This window comes from Emys orbicularis, chromosome 1, assembly GCF_028017835.1.
Source record: "Emys orbicularis isolate rEmyOrb1 chromosome 1, rEmyOrb1.hap1, whole genome shotgun sequence".
NCBI lineage: Eukaryota > Metazoa > Chordata > Testudines > Emydidae > Emys > Emys orbicularis.
In genome coordinates, this window is record NC_088683.1 from 154,277,470 (window position 1) to 154,292,813 (window position 15,344).

General features: G+C 41.6%; 1 protein-coding gene across 1 annotated transcript in view; it reads right to left on the reverse strand.

Annotated features, from left to right (window-relative positions):
• CASR (calcium sensing receptor) overlaps positions 1-15,344 on the reverse strand; it is a 107,664-nt gene that overhangs the window by 75,226 nt on the left and 17,094 nt on the right. Inside the window, exon 2 of the mRNA XM_065420917.1 lies at positions 2,156-2,462. Coding sequence (XP_065276989.1) covers positions 2,156-2,462 — 307 coding nt within the window. The remainder of the gene's footprint in view (positions 1-2,155; positions 2,463-15,344) is intronic.

Genomic DNA, 15,344 nt, shown 5'->3' on the forward strand with positions numbered 1-15,344 from the left:
GCACTTGGGGCCCAATTACACCTTTACCCCAATATAACGCTGTCCTCGGGAGCCAAAAAAATCTTACCGCGTTATAGGTGAAACCGCGTTATATCGAACTTGCTTTGATCCGCCGGAGTGCGCAGCCCTGCCCCCGCGGAGCGCTGCTTTACCGCGTTATATCCAAATTCGTGTTATATCGGGTCGCGTTATATCGAGGTAGCGGTGTAGTATATTTAAACAATAACCCCAAAGTTGTGGAGTATGTTATTGGGCCATAAACATCTCCCAAACTCATAAATACAGTGTATTTGATCCACTAGCAACAGGCTGGGGTAACTGTATAGTGGGGTTATGGGACCAGTTTGTAATAGCTGACATGCACCACATTTTAGGTCACAGTATTTGTTGACTGAAAAGTCAACTCTGAAGGAAGATCAGAGGGGCAAGAAGATATTTATATTTGTGCTAAAGTATTCAAGTGTAAATGTTATGCTAAAACTTTGTTGTAATGCACATATTACAAATCAAATTTTAATTCCATAAATGTTTGTTGTAATGACAGCAGAGTTTGTAGAAGACTGTGATGAGATTTAATAGCTTTTGTTTATTTAAGGCCTGGGTTAGTTTTTGAATGACCATGAATTCCCACTGTTGATAACAATGAATGGTCATTGGGCCATAGAAAGAGAGGGAGAATGATTCTATAGAGTGTGTGGTGGGGGGAGGGCACTCACCTAGGATGTGGGAGACCCAATTTCAAGTCCCTGATCCAATGACCATTTAATTATTTATAAACAGTGGAAAAGCTTCAACAGAACAGACTGAGGAAATCCCACACTAGACTGTGTGGCTCATGCACTTTCCTAATAGGTAAGAGACTCAAATTCAAATCCCTTTTCCTCATCGGGGGTGGGGGGTGGAGATTGAAGCCAGATCACTCAGATCCCAGAGCAGTGCCCTAACCACTGGTCTAAAAGTTATAAAGAAGGCACCTCCTGCTCCTCCGTTCATTTAGTGAAGCTAGTCTTCCTTTGCTTCTGTTAAAACACCCAAAATTGAAACTAAAAATTTTGAATTGAATTGAAACAAAATATTTTGTTTGGACTCCATGTGAATTATTTTCAACTAATTTCAACCAGCCAAAAACGATGAAAAATGTATTGTTTGGTTTGACTCGAAATGAACCTTTTCCTGATTTTTAAGAAATGCCAGTGAAACAAAAAATTCACCCAGCTCTAGCAACGAGCCAATTGTCTATAACGACTGGCAACTGTGAATGATTTATTTGAACTAAGGGTATTCAGGGGACTAAATCACTGAAGAGAATGCCAATGAGATATGTATCTCATAGGTTCTGTCTAATCCAGATTGCTTGTGGCTGGAAGTTGTTGCCATCTGTTGGCTTCTTGGTGGCCTTAGGCTTTATGAAATGAGTTGGATGCATTTCAATCCAATTCCCAGCCGCACAAATGTTCACATCACACACAAAAATGTAATTTGTAGTAACTGACCTTCTTGTTGGCAGTCTCAACAGAGAGGTAAAGGAAAGAATGAACTGAACTCCTTTTGTGCTTCTAAAGGTGGTCCTGCTAGGGCAGGGCGAGGGCAAATTGGCAGAGTGGTAAATGGAAGCTTGCACTGCCACTGCCCAAGGCTGTACCTATTCAGTCAGAACACACAGACCTGGCAATTCTGGAGAGTGAAATCTAGCACATTTCACCAACAAAAATATTGAGTCCTCCATGACATAAAATATTTGTGAAAGGAATAGGTTGTGTCACATCATATAAATCGACCAGGTTGTATTGTTGTGTGTTGTTGTAAATGTCTGTGTGAGTCACATAAGGGTACTGTCTATCTCATGGCACTTTCAGGGCCTATTTGTACTACAAGCCCTTACCAGGACAGCTCACAGTTAGGCCCTCCATGCTAAAACTGTTTTTGTCTGTAACGGAGAAAGGACTACAAGGAGCTAGGATCACATTAGGTTGTAATACAATTCCTGAACATGGCTCAGTAAATTTGTTTTTCTGTCCATACTACTAACAATTAGCTATTTTACAAAATAGTTTCACCTAACTTTGCCCTGGCCTGGTTAGACTAAAGAGTAGATAGGCCAGGCCCTAAGATCTAACCCACCTTGTAAGCTAAACAAGAGAAAAATATGCAGTACCTGAGGTATGTAAAAGAGTCCCAGCAGATTGGCCACTGCGGTGGAGATCCCAGAGCCGGTTGCCCCCACTACTGCAATGGTAGAAGGGATGTGGTCTGAGCAGTTGCAGAACTCATCCAGGTTCAGGGAGTCTATCTTGTTCTGGGCCACAAAACTCAGTGTGGCCTCCAGGGCTTTGGAGACAGTGTTGCAGGTATCAAATATCCTGTATCCCAAGGTCATGTTGGGAAGGAGGGTTGGGCTACTGTTTATTTCCTCTATGGCAAAGATCATAGCCTGCAACCACCGGAAACCTCGGAAATTATACCTACAAATGGGCGAGAAATAAAAATAAGAGAGAGTGGGCGGCAGAGAAAGAGAGGGGGAGACATTGTACGGATGAGAAAAAGAGACAGAGAAAGCAAGTGCATATTAGAGATAGTGAACAAGAGAGCATGTGAGCAAGAGAGAGATTGAGAGATTTTGTGTGTGTGTGTGTGTGAGAGAGAGAGAGAGAGAGAACTGGAGGTTTTAGATAGGAAAATCAAAAGCACAGTATAGTGTGAAGAGTCCAGTCACACATCCTATTGTATTTAATGGAGAGTTTTGCTATTGACTTCAGTCAGTGCAGGAAAAGGTCCCTGGAAAAGATGGGCCTAAACTGCAAGATTTGGATCAAGACTTCAAACTCCCATATTTGGGAGTGGGTTGGATTTGAGGATCTGGTTCTCATCCAGAGCTGGCTGTGGATTTCTAACCCCCCACAGAGTCTAGGGAAGATGAAGGAGATCAGGTCTGGAGTGTTGGTTGGTATCTCTTGTACCTTGGAGACCTTACCAGATACAAAATAATTACCGTACTTAGTCCCCAGATCTAACTTGGGTACATATGGCCATTGGCCACTGTCAGAGGACAGGATACTGGCTTGATGGACCTTTGGTCTGATCCAGTATGTCTGTTCTTATGTTCTAATGTTAATTATTAACAGGCATTCACCTCACAAACACTGAATGGATGGCCCTTCACAACGCCCATGTGGAAAAGGTCAGTATCAATATGCCTCTTTTACAAATGGAGAAATGGATGCATAGAGAGGGGAAGTGACTTTCAAGTCTACAGAAAAAACAGGACTGGTGTGTAAATTTTCAAAAGTGCCAAAGTGGGATTTATGCTCCTAAGTGTCTGACTTTTGAAAATTAGACATATGCTCCTAAATTACTTAGATGGTTTTGAAAAATTTAACAAGAATACAGAAATCCTGGGTCCCAGTCCAGTGCTTTAACTACAGTCTTCCTCTGTTATAATGGTCAGGGCAGTTGCCTTTAGATAGGAGTTCAGAACCTTGCAAGTAGATCTTGGCAGGGAACTCCATGACTCATGGATGTTTAAGGAGTGCCTCATAAGATTGCTGCTACCACTCTGCTCTGGAATGGCTAAGCCATATTTCAGGACTGCTTTTCAGCTCTGGACTGAGCTTCCACAGTTACATACATTGACAATCAGAAATGTCCATCAGGGCACTAGGAATTTGGGTCTGGAGTGTCACCTCGGGGTGGGGTGAGCATTATCCCTGTGATGTGCTAAACTTTCTAATTGAAAACATTAAGAACATAAGAACAGCCATACTTGGTCACACCAAACATCCATCTAGCCCAGTATGCTGTCTTCCGACAGTGGCCAATGCCACATGCTTCAGAGGGAATGAACAGAACAGGTAATCATCAAGTGATTCATCCCGTCACCCATTCCCAGCTTCTGGCAAACAGACTCTAGGGACGCCATCCCTGCCCATCCTGGCTAATAGCCATTGATGGACTTTTCCTCCATGAACATATCTAGTTCTTTTCTGAAGCTTGTTATAGTCTTGGCCTTCACAACATCCTCTGGCAAAGAGTTCCCTTTTAAATTACTTTTTAAAATTATTTTTTAAACAGGACTTTTCCAGAATTGACACTAGTAAAGGATGACCTAACTTGAACCTGACTGGATCAGGCTGCATGACTGCAAGGTAGGCCTCACACATGATCTGTCAAAGATCCTGGAGGGAGGTTCTGCCAGGCTTAGGGAAGGGCTACACCTAAATGCTGCATCAGCACAGCTGCAGCTGCGCCGCTGTAGCACTTAAGTCAGATACTCTTACACCGACGGGAGAGCTTCTCTTGTCAGCATATTTAATCCACGAGAGGTGGTAATTATGTCGACAGGAGAAGCTCTCCAGTCGATATAGCATGGCCTACTCCGCGGGTTAGGTTGGTATAACTACGTTGCTCAAGGATATGGATTTTTCACATCTCTGAGCGACGTATTTATACCGATATAAGTCTGTAGTGTAGACCTGGCCTGAGTAAGTGAAGTGAAAGGCAGCTATAAATAAAAAAATAATTTCAAAATGAAGCAAGGGAAAGTTGATAGTAATGAATATAAATCAGAAGCTTAGAATTGTAGAAAATTGATAAGGGAAGCAAAGGGACACAAGGAGAACTCTGTGACCAGAAGAGTTAAGAATAGTAAGGAGATTTTTAGGTATATTAAGAACAAAAAAAATCTTAACAATGGTATTGGACCAGTACTAGATAGAAATATTAGAATTGTCAATAATAATACAGGAAAAGTAGAAGTGTTCAATAAGTATTTCTGTTCTGTATTTGGGAAAAAGGCAGATGATATGGTCATATCACATGATGCTAACAATGCTCTTTCCATTCCAATATTGTATCATAAAGATGTTAAATTGCAGTTATTAAAGTTACACATTTTTAAATTGGCAGGTCTGGATAATTTGCATGCCAGAGTTTTAAAAGATTTGGCTGAGGAGCTTGCTAGACTGCTAGTGCTGATTTTCTACAAGTCTGGGAACACTGTGGAAGTTCCAGAAGACTGGAGGAAAGCTAGTTGTGCCCATATAGAAAAAAAGGTAAAAAGTATCACCTGGGTAATTATAGGCCTGTCAGTCTGACATGGATCCTGGGCACGATAAGAGAGCAACTGATATGGGCCTTGATTTATAAAGAATTAAAGGAAGGTAATAAAATTAATGCCAATCCACATGGGTTTAGGGAAAATAGATACTGTCAAACTAACTTGATACATTTTTTATGAGACAATAAGTTTGATTGATAATTGAACTGATGTAATAGATTTCTGTTAGATATTTGACTTGGTACCACATGACATTTTGATTAAAAACCTAGAATGATATGAAATTAACATGGCAAACATTAAATGGATTAAAAACTGGCGAACTGATAGGTCTCAAAATATAATTATAAACCGGGAATCATAGATTCATAGATTGTAGGACTGGAAGGGACCTCGAGAGGTCATCGAGTCCAGTCCCCTGCCCTCATGGCAGGACCAAATACTGTCTAGACCATCCCTGATAGACATTTATCTAACCTACTCGTAAATATCTCCAGAGATGGAGATTCCACAACTTCCCTAGGTAATTTATTCCAGTGTTTAACCTCCCTGACAGTTAGGAACCTTTTCCTAATGTCCAACCTAAACCACCCTTGCTGCAGTTTAAGCCCATTGCTTCCTGTTCTATCCTTAGAGGGTAAGGTGAACAAGTTTTCTCCCTCCTCCTTATGACACCCTTTTAGATACCTGAAAACTGCTATCATGTCCCCTCTCAGTCTTCTCTTTTCCAAACTAAACAAACCCAATTCTTTCAGCCTTCCTTCATAGGTCATGTTCTCAAGACCTTTAATCATTCTTGTTGCTCTTCTCTGGACCCTCTCCAATTTCTCCACATCTTTCTTGAAATGTGGTGCCCAGAACTGGACACAATACTCCAGTTGAGGCCTAACCAGCACAGAGTAGAGCGGAAGAATGACTTCTCGTGTCTTGCTCACAACACACCTGTTAATACATCCCAGAATCATGTTTGCTTTTTTTGCAACAGCATCACACTGTTGACTCATATTTAGCTTGTGGTCCACTATAACCCCTAGATCCCTTTCTGCCATACTCCTTCCTAGACAGTCTCTTCCCATTCTGAATGTGTGAAACTGATTTTTCCTTCCTAAGTGGAGCACTTTGCATTTGTCTTTGTTAAACTTCATCCTGTTTACCTCAGACCATTTCTCCAATTTGTCCAGATCATTTTGAATTATGACCCTGTCCTCCAAAGCAGTTGCAATCCCTCCCAGTTTGGTAACATCTGCAAACTTAATAAGCATACTTTCTATGCCAATATCTAAGTCGTTAATGAAGATATTGAACAAAGCCGGTCCCAAAACAGACCCCTGCGGAACCCCACCTTTCCAGCAGGATTGGGAACCATTAATAACAACTCGGTTCTTACCCACGAAAGCTTATGCTCCCAATACTTCTGTTAGTCTTAAAGGTGCCAAAGGACCCTCTGTTGCTTTTTACAGATTCAGACTAACACGGCTACCCCTCTGATCTCTGAGTAGGGTTATCCATCCAGTTATGCACCCAACTTATAGTAGACCCATCTAAATTGTATTTGCCTAGTTTATTGATAAGAATATCATGCGAGACCGTATCAAATGCCTTACTAAAGTCTAGGTATGCCACATCCACAGCTTCTCCCTTATCCATAAGACTCGTTATCCTATCAAAGAAAGCTATCAGATTGGTTTGACACGATTTGTTCTTTACAAATCCATGCTGGCTATTCCCTTACCACCTTACCACCTTCCAAGTGTTTGCAGATGATTTCCTTAATTACTTGCTTCATTATCTTCCCTGGCACAGAAGTTAAACTAACTGGTCTGTAGTTTCCTGGGTTGTTTTTATTTCCCTTTTTATAGATGGGCACTATATTTGCCCTTTTCCAGTCTTCTGGAATCTCTCCTGTCTCCCATGATTTTCCAAAGATAATAGCTAGAGGCTCAGATACCTCCTCTATTAACTCCTTGAGTATTCTAGTATTCATCAGGCCCTGGTGACTTGCAGTCATCTAACTTTTCTAAGTGATTTTTAACTTGTTCTTTTTTTATTTTATCTGCTAAACCTACCCCCTTCCCATTAGCATTCACTATGTTAGGCATTCCTTCAGACTTCTCGGTGAAGACCGAAACAAAGAAGTCAGTCATTCAGCATCTCTGCCATTTCCAAGTTTCCTGTTACTGTTTCTCCCTCTTCACTGAGCAGTGGGCCTACCCTGTCTTTGGTCTTCCTCTTGCTTCTAATGTATTGATAAAAAGTCTTCTTGTTTCCCTTTATTCCCGTAGCTAGTTTGAGCTCATTTTGTGCCTTTGCCTTTCTAATCTTGCCCCTGCATTCCTGTGTTGTTTGCCTATATTCATCCTTTGTAATCTGTCCTAGTTTCCATTATATGACTCCTTTTTATTTTTTAGATCATGCAAGATCTCGTGGTTAAGCCAAGGTGGTCTTTTGCCACATTTTCTATCTTTCCTAACCAGCGGAATAGCTTGCTTTTGGGCCCTTAATAGTGTCTCTTTGAAAAACTGTCAACTCTCCTCAGTTGTTTTTCCCCTCAGTCTTGATTTCCATGGGACCTTACCTATCAGCTCTCTGAGCTTACCAAAATCCGCCTTCCTGAAATCCATTGTCTCTATTTTGCTGTTCTCCCTTCTACCCTTCCTTAGAATTGCAAACTCTATGATTTCATGATCACTTTCACCCAAGCTGCCTTCTACTTTCAAATTCTCAATGAGTTCCTACCTACTTGTTAAAATCAAGTCTAGAACAGCTTCCCCCCAGTAGCTTTTTCAACCTTCTGAAATAAAAAGTTGTCTGCAATGCAGTCCAAGAATTTGTTGGATAGTCTGTGCCCTGCTGTGTTATTTTCCCAACATATATTTGGATAGTTGAAGTCCCCCATCACCACCAAATCTTGGGCTTTGGATGATTTTGTTAGTTGTTTAAAAAAAGCCTCATCCACCTCTTCCACCTGGTTAGGTGGCCTGTAGTAGACTCCTAGCATGACATTATCAAACATGTGTGTTTCTAGTGGGGTCCTGCAGGTATTTGTCCTTGGCCCTATGCTATTTAACATTTTTGTTAAAGACCTGGAAGAGAACATAAAATCATCACTGATAAAGTTTACAGATGACACAAAAATTTGGGGAGAGATACATAATAAGGAAAACAGGTCACTTATATATAGCGATCTGTCTCACTTGGTAAGCTGGGCACAAGCAAACAATATGAATTTTAGTATGGCTATGTGTAAATGTATTCATCTAGGAGCAAAGAATGTAGGCCATATTTGGAGTATGGGGGATTCTATCCTGGGAAAAGGTGATTCTGAAAAAGATTTGGGGGTCATGGTGTATAATCAGCTAAGAATGAGTACCCAGTGCCATGATGTGGCCAAAAGGGCTGGTGCAATTCTTGGATACATAAAATGGGGATTCTCAAGTAGGAGTAGAGAGGTTATTTTACCTCTGTATTTGGCACTGGTGCAACCTCTGCTGGAATACTGTGTCCAGTTCTGGTGTCCACAATTCAAGAAGCATGTTGATAAATTGGAGTGGGTACAGAGATGAGCTACGAGAATGATTAAAGAATTGGAAAACATGCCTTATAGTGGTAGACTCAAAGAACTCAATCTATTTAGCTTAATAAAGAGAAAGTTAAAGGGTGACTTGATCACACTTTATGAGTATCTACATGTGGAACAAATATTTGATAATGGGCTCTTCAATCTAGCAGACAGACATATAACAAGATCCAATGGCTTGTTGCTGAAGCTAGACAAATTCAGACTAGAAATAAGGTGTCTATTTTAACAGTGATTGTAATTAACTATTGGAACAACTTACCAAGGATTCTCCATCACTGGCAATATTTAAATCAAGGTTGAATGGGTTCTTTAAAAGATGTGTTTACTTCAAAAGGAATTATTTTGGGGAAGCTCTATGGCCTATGTTATAAGCAGGTCAGACTAGATGATAACAAGGGTCCCTTCTGGCCTTGGAATCTATGAAGTTTTCAAACTGTAAAACTCAAGGGTCAGATTGAGAAGCCTTTTGAGTCAACAAGCCACCTGAGGGAAAACTGATGTTCCAGAATCCCCAAGACTGATCATCTTGTAAAGAGGAAGTCATAACATCAGCAAACAGGGTACTCCAGCCTGCTGTGCCAGCAGAACATCACTACCTGCTCCTTGACTGCAGGTTCCAGCTCCTAGACAATGAGAGTCCAAAGGACTGTGAAAGCTGAAGAGGTCGCAAATCCGTTATCTTAAATATCTTGTTTATCTTTTATCTATTTTTGTCTTATATTTTTATTAGCTGGGAGATGTCCCAGGCTTTTTATTTTCTAATTTTAGGATGCAATAGGGTGATAGTGTGCATGCATGCATGTATGAGAATCCACAAAGTCACATGGTGAAGTTACCAGAAAAAAAGTTTAAACTCCCATAATCCTTGTCTCATGAAGATACTCATTGAAGTGTCTTTGGTATTCTGTATTTAAAAGTCCTAAGAAACTTAAATTGTAGCAAACACTTTGGTTCATAGGAGAGCTGTCAAACTCCTGCTTATCAACATGTTTTCTTAGAGCCTGTCTTATAATATGTGTTCTAGTCACCACACTGGAATTTAATTCTAAGAAAGAAGCATAATGGCTCTTAGGTAGTGATTCAGATATTAGATAATTTGGTTTCAATATTAAGCTTTTAATCAGTTCTCAGTCATAGATTTAATTGAGATCAGTAAAATTCCTTAGTTGGGGGTTTATAACCAAATGCACAGTTACCTTCTTAAGAATCATCTTTAGAACTTAAAAGGGTTTATAATTTTTAGAACTAATTTGATGATTTAACTCATTTTATTATTTAATTCCAATTCAGTGAGATTAATTTATTAATTTATTGATCTGACCAAGATTCAGTATTGACTTGATGGTTGTATTGATTTATTTTATTTATATATTAGTTTAACCTTAGCAATAACAACATATCACCAAAACTGCTGCTATTACTCTTGTTTGTGGGATTAGAAGCATTAGATTCACTCACATTCTTTTAAATGTCAGTAAAGGTGGACTAGTGGTGTGTAAAGCACAATGGCTTGGTTTTGTTTCACAGATTTTTAAGGCCAAAGGGACCTGTAGATCATCTAGTTTGACATCCTGTACAACACAAACTTTAGAAATTTAGCCAGTTCCCATTTTTGTCCTTTACTGCTTCTCCAGGATCATTTTCTGGTCTTTTTAAATTTAACAGTTTCCTCTATTATAAGCAAGTACTCTTAAAATGTTCAAGGTTTGCTCAAGACATGACCCACAGTATTTTCATTTAGACCAATGGCACTTAAACTGTTTATATGATGGACCACCATTTAAGATGTAGATCATCTCTGAAAGTGTCTACACCGCAATGTAAGCCTGGGTTTAGACTCAGGCTCAAGCCCAAACCCCGCTTCCATCTACACACAGTTCTGACTTGGGCCAATAAGCCCTTTGGGCCCTGGGACCTAGCAAGAGGAGTGGGTTTGAGCACGAATCCCACTGGGACTTGGGTCCAAACTCCATAGTTTTGCTATGTGGATGCAACTCATGTCCGGGTCCCCGAGACTCATGTTTGGGTCTCCGAGACTCATGTCCTGAGAGTCTGCCAATGCTATCCCACAATCCTATTGGCCAGTGTTCCCTGTCCTTTCTATCTCAAGATTAACCAATTGACTCCCAGGAAATGGAAGCAACCCCCCTGGTTCAAGTACAGCTGCTCAGTATTTAACCCTCTATTTGATTCTGACTGCTGAGCTAACAGGAAGTCCTTTGCCGAGGACACTGCTATCTGGTCAGGGGATCACAGAAAAGTTTTGGTGAATCTCTGGTGAGAGATGAGCAAAATGTTTGACTTCAGCAAGAGTTCCAGGAATGCATCAGGAAATGGCAGCACTGTAGATTCACTGGACCAGTGACCAGTTCAGGGGGCCAATTAAATGGTTCAAGAGCAACAGTCGTAAAACCAGAGATGCAAACTACACCTCTGGGAACTCAGCATCATCCTGCCTCTTCTACAAAGAGTATGATTAGATGCTGGGTACTGCTCCAAGCATTGAGTCACCAGCATTTCACAATAGCGTAGTCAGCCAGGATGGTGACTTCTGACTCCCGAATCTAGTCAGCAGGCACGAGCTCAGGTTAGTGAAGTGACTGGTGCTCATACTGATCTCTGAGGAGTCTTTGCTGCCTGCAGCACATCCTGGGTCCCTACTCGGAGAGGCTGTTTGATGATCCCCTGGAAGAGCAGTCCACTGCAGAAATGGCAGCAGAACCAGAAGAGGTGCAGAAGTTACCTACCTGATAAACTGGTAGCCTGGAAAGTTTTTGGCTCCATGTTTGTTATTAATATAGGAATGTGAGGGATTTCCAGTTTATGACCCAATGTAAAATTTATCACAAGCTTTGGGAAGCAGTGTGTATCTGCTAATGGCAGAATGCGTGCCAGCACCTTGGTGTCACCACCCCCCATGTGGAATTCAAAAGTGAAACACAACAGTTATACAAGCATTTATATATAAATTTTTATTTGATACTCACACCTTCTTACAAAGATGTGCCAGGGTGTTAAAAGTAAGAACCGTATATTGCCTTCCCTTTTAGTATGCTGCACTGTACAAACCGGCCATGACACAGCATAATGAGCCTCCTGTAAACAGTTAACTATACGTGGGAGGGGCAGGGGCAATGTAGGCCACGGGTGATGAAATTAATGTTCAAAATACAGCTGAATTTTTTTTCTGCAGTCCAGAAATGTGCCAGGGGACAGGGAGGGGAATGACTGTGTAGTTCTTTGAGAGTCAGTATTATTGTGTGTGTTTGCATGTAGTCCATAGCTAGATATAGTCAGAGCAGACTGCATCGGAAGCTGCAGGGAAGCAGTAATCCATGTGAATGCTAATCCAGCATCCTGTTGATTACCTGAAAAATGTTGACCCAATCCCAGGTGCTAATAGCTGGAAACTTTTCCCATGGTAGGAAGTCCAGATGAGTAGTCACATTTTGGAGAAGGGTGCATTTTCTGGGCCGATTTCTGTAGGACACCAGCCAACTCCATTCATAGGTGTGCTGCTCAGTCACCATAAGCTTCAAAATCTCTGTGGCACACTTGCCACCAGCAGAATAGAATGTACCTTTACATTCAGGAACCTCCAGGATTGTTATGTCCCGTGGAATGTGAAAGGACAGAGAAGGCTGGGTAGTAAGCCAGGCTGTCCCTGCCCTGCTCCCCAGGCTACAATGGTCTGCAATTCTTAAACATATGTGTACACATACCATTATGTGTGCACTCTTTTCATTCTGATTAACTCAAGTTGTGTCCATGGAGCTTCTGGGAACCGAAGTGTTCCTCTGACAATATACTGAAGCAGAGTTTTACAAAGTATTGTTCTTTAGCCTGGAGAGTCATCTGATACTTTTCTCTGTGAATGCGCTGAACCTTTTTTGAAGTACTGAGACAATAATGTATTTTTGATGTTGGTTTTCAGGAGGAGCCTGAGATTTAGAACGGTCATGGAGCAGTCCAAGAGGAAGTGTTTCCATGATGCACTTATGGTGGACACGCAGGACAGAGCCAACAATCAGGTTTAATACCAAAGAGAGAAGGATTCACGGCAAGTGGAAAAGCACAGACAGGATGCAGAGTGCGAGGACAGAATTGCAGGGCACGAATTGAGACTGGCAGCGCAATTTCCGGAGTAGGAATGTCACTTCAGGGAGGAAGATAGAGCTCCGGTGAAAGACCTGTTTGAGAGGCTGCTTCTCCTGAGTCCCCTCCATGTTACCATGTGCTTCAGACCAGGAACGCAGTGGACAATTCCATGGTTGGGTGGCCCATGCAGCTGGGACTAGCTGGACAGGGCAAATGTACCCCTGCAGTCTTCTACCCCCTGCAGGCCTCCACCCTCATGCAGCAATGCCAAGTACATGCTAAATGGGCAAGAAAGGGATGCTGGGGGACACACAAAAGCAGGGAATTTATTTGTCAGCACTGGCTTCACTGTTTGCCCTATTCAATGTTTGTTTTATGCACTTCGTTTTATTACTGGTTTTGATGTTGGTTTGTTACTTGTTTTGTTGTTGTTATAATGGCAGCTGAAAACGCTTTAATATTTTTTTAATACAGCCATGTTCACAAATAAAGGCATTTATTTTATTAAGAAAGTTTATTACCATCACTGCATCACATCATGTAATGTGTACTTCAAATAATAAACACATGATAAGGCACAACTGGAAAGTTATATCTAAAACACAATTTCTCAATACATCTATTTACATCAATCCATAATGAAAATCTACAGTTCTTGCCATATAGTGTATCCTCCCCCCATTACATAAGAAGTCATCTAATCCATAATTAAAATTAATGACAATCATCCTCTCATTCATTGCATACAGGGACAGTATTTCATTCATGGTTAACACTGCTGTAAAAACACATTCATAAACATGCAATTCTCCCTCTTCCATTGGTCCATACAAGTCCATAATGTGATAACATAGAGCATACCTGATTTCTGTTGCACATCACCCTGCTCTAGCTGTCACGGGTGTCTGGCTAGCTGAGTGTACCAGGTTAGCAATCTACTACTGTCAAAAGTCCATTTCGGGGACAAATGACTCATCTTTGGTTTCACAAAGATTGAAGAGCTCAGCAAGCCACAGCAATGCAGGCAGCATTGATGACACTGGAATCCAAATGGTTCTGTAAACAGCACCAGCGGGATTTCAGTCTGCCAAACACACATTCAACCACCATTCTACACCTACTGAAAGTGTCATTAAATCTTCTTTTGCCAGGGCCTCTGAGATCAGGATACGTTTTCGTAAGCCAATGCAAAAGGGGATACGCAGGGTCCCCTAGAATAACAGTGGAAACAGCTACTCCATTTATGATAATATCATTTGGTAGGAACAGTGTCCTGGCCTGACCTTGAAGATAGACTCACAATCAGTGGAAAACCCTGGCATCATAAACTTTTCCAGTACAGCCCACGTTGTAAATCCATAAATCAGCCTGCATAAGAATGGAGTAGTACCTTTTGCGGCTGATGTGCTCCTTGAGGAGGGTGAACTATGAGCACGAGTCACATCAATGGCCCCAGCACAATTTGGAAACCCCATTCTCAAAACCAGCAGTTACTTCAGGAATATTGTTTACGCCTGCCTCCTTGGGCAAACCTAATTTCCATACACTTTATTGCCCCAGAAACCTCTGCCACCGCTTTATCCACAGTTGACTTTCCATTGCCAAGCTGCTTAGCAATGGACTTTTAGCAGACTGAGGTAGCCAGCTTCCAGATGGTTATAGCAACTTGCTTCTGGACCAGTATGGCCGACAACATGCATGTATCATGATGCTGGAGGGTTGGAGCAAATTACTCACAAAGCTCCAGAAATGTAGCTTTCTTTATGCTAAATTTCTGGACCCATTGCTGGTCACCCCAGGTGCACATGATAATGTGATTCCACCAGTCTGTGCTCCAGAACTCCAATCTACATAGCGGGCATCAGCGACTGTACCAAAAGTCTTCAGCAGCCTCAACCAGTTTGAGTGTGTCATGTCTATATCATCCTTCTCCTCCAATAGGTGCCTTTGGTAGCTCAGAAAGTGCTGCCAAAACATCCACTAGTATCTCATGGACGCTTTGCCTATTTCCTGAAACAGGAGTGAAAGTCCAAGCAAGATATATTCTTCAAATGTTGACTCCTCCATGTTGCTGGCTCTGGTTGCCAGGAGTGTGTAGACCCAGCAGACAGCTCAGCAAGTTGTGTTGGCAGGCTGTGACAACTTCCTGTAATGTGCAGGGTGGACAGTCAAGTTTTTCCACACTACACTACAATCTAAGGGCTACAGTGGCTACAGCTGGAGAGGGAGCTAGGAAGCCTGGTACAGGCTGGTTTGACTCAGGTTTGTGTAATGCAGTGTGGATGCCTGAGCACAGGTGTGAGAACTGGGTTCAGCAATTCTAAACCTAGGGTCAATATTCAGTGCGGCCGCTCAAGCCTGGGCATATAAATACGGAGCAAGCGGGCTTGAGTCCGGGCTTACATTGCAGTGTACATGTACCCACAGACATTTCCCCTCCAAATCTTCCTGTTGCAACTAAAGTGTTGGGTTTAATGCAAGTTATTAAAGAAACAAGATGAAAATAAATTAGCTTTACATCACTTGTGTCAACCAAAGTTTGCAGTGTAGACATGGCCTAAGCATTGCAACACCTAAGTCCCTTTGTGGATCCTGGCCAAAGTGTTTAACCCA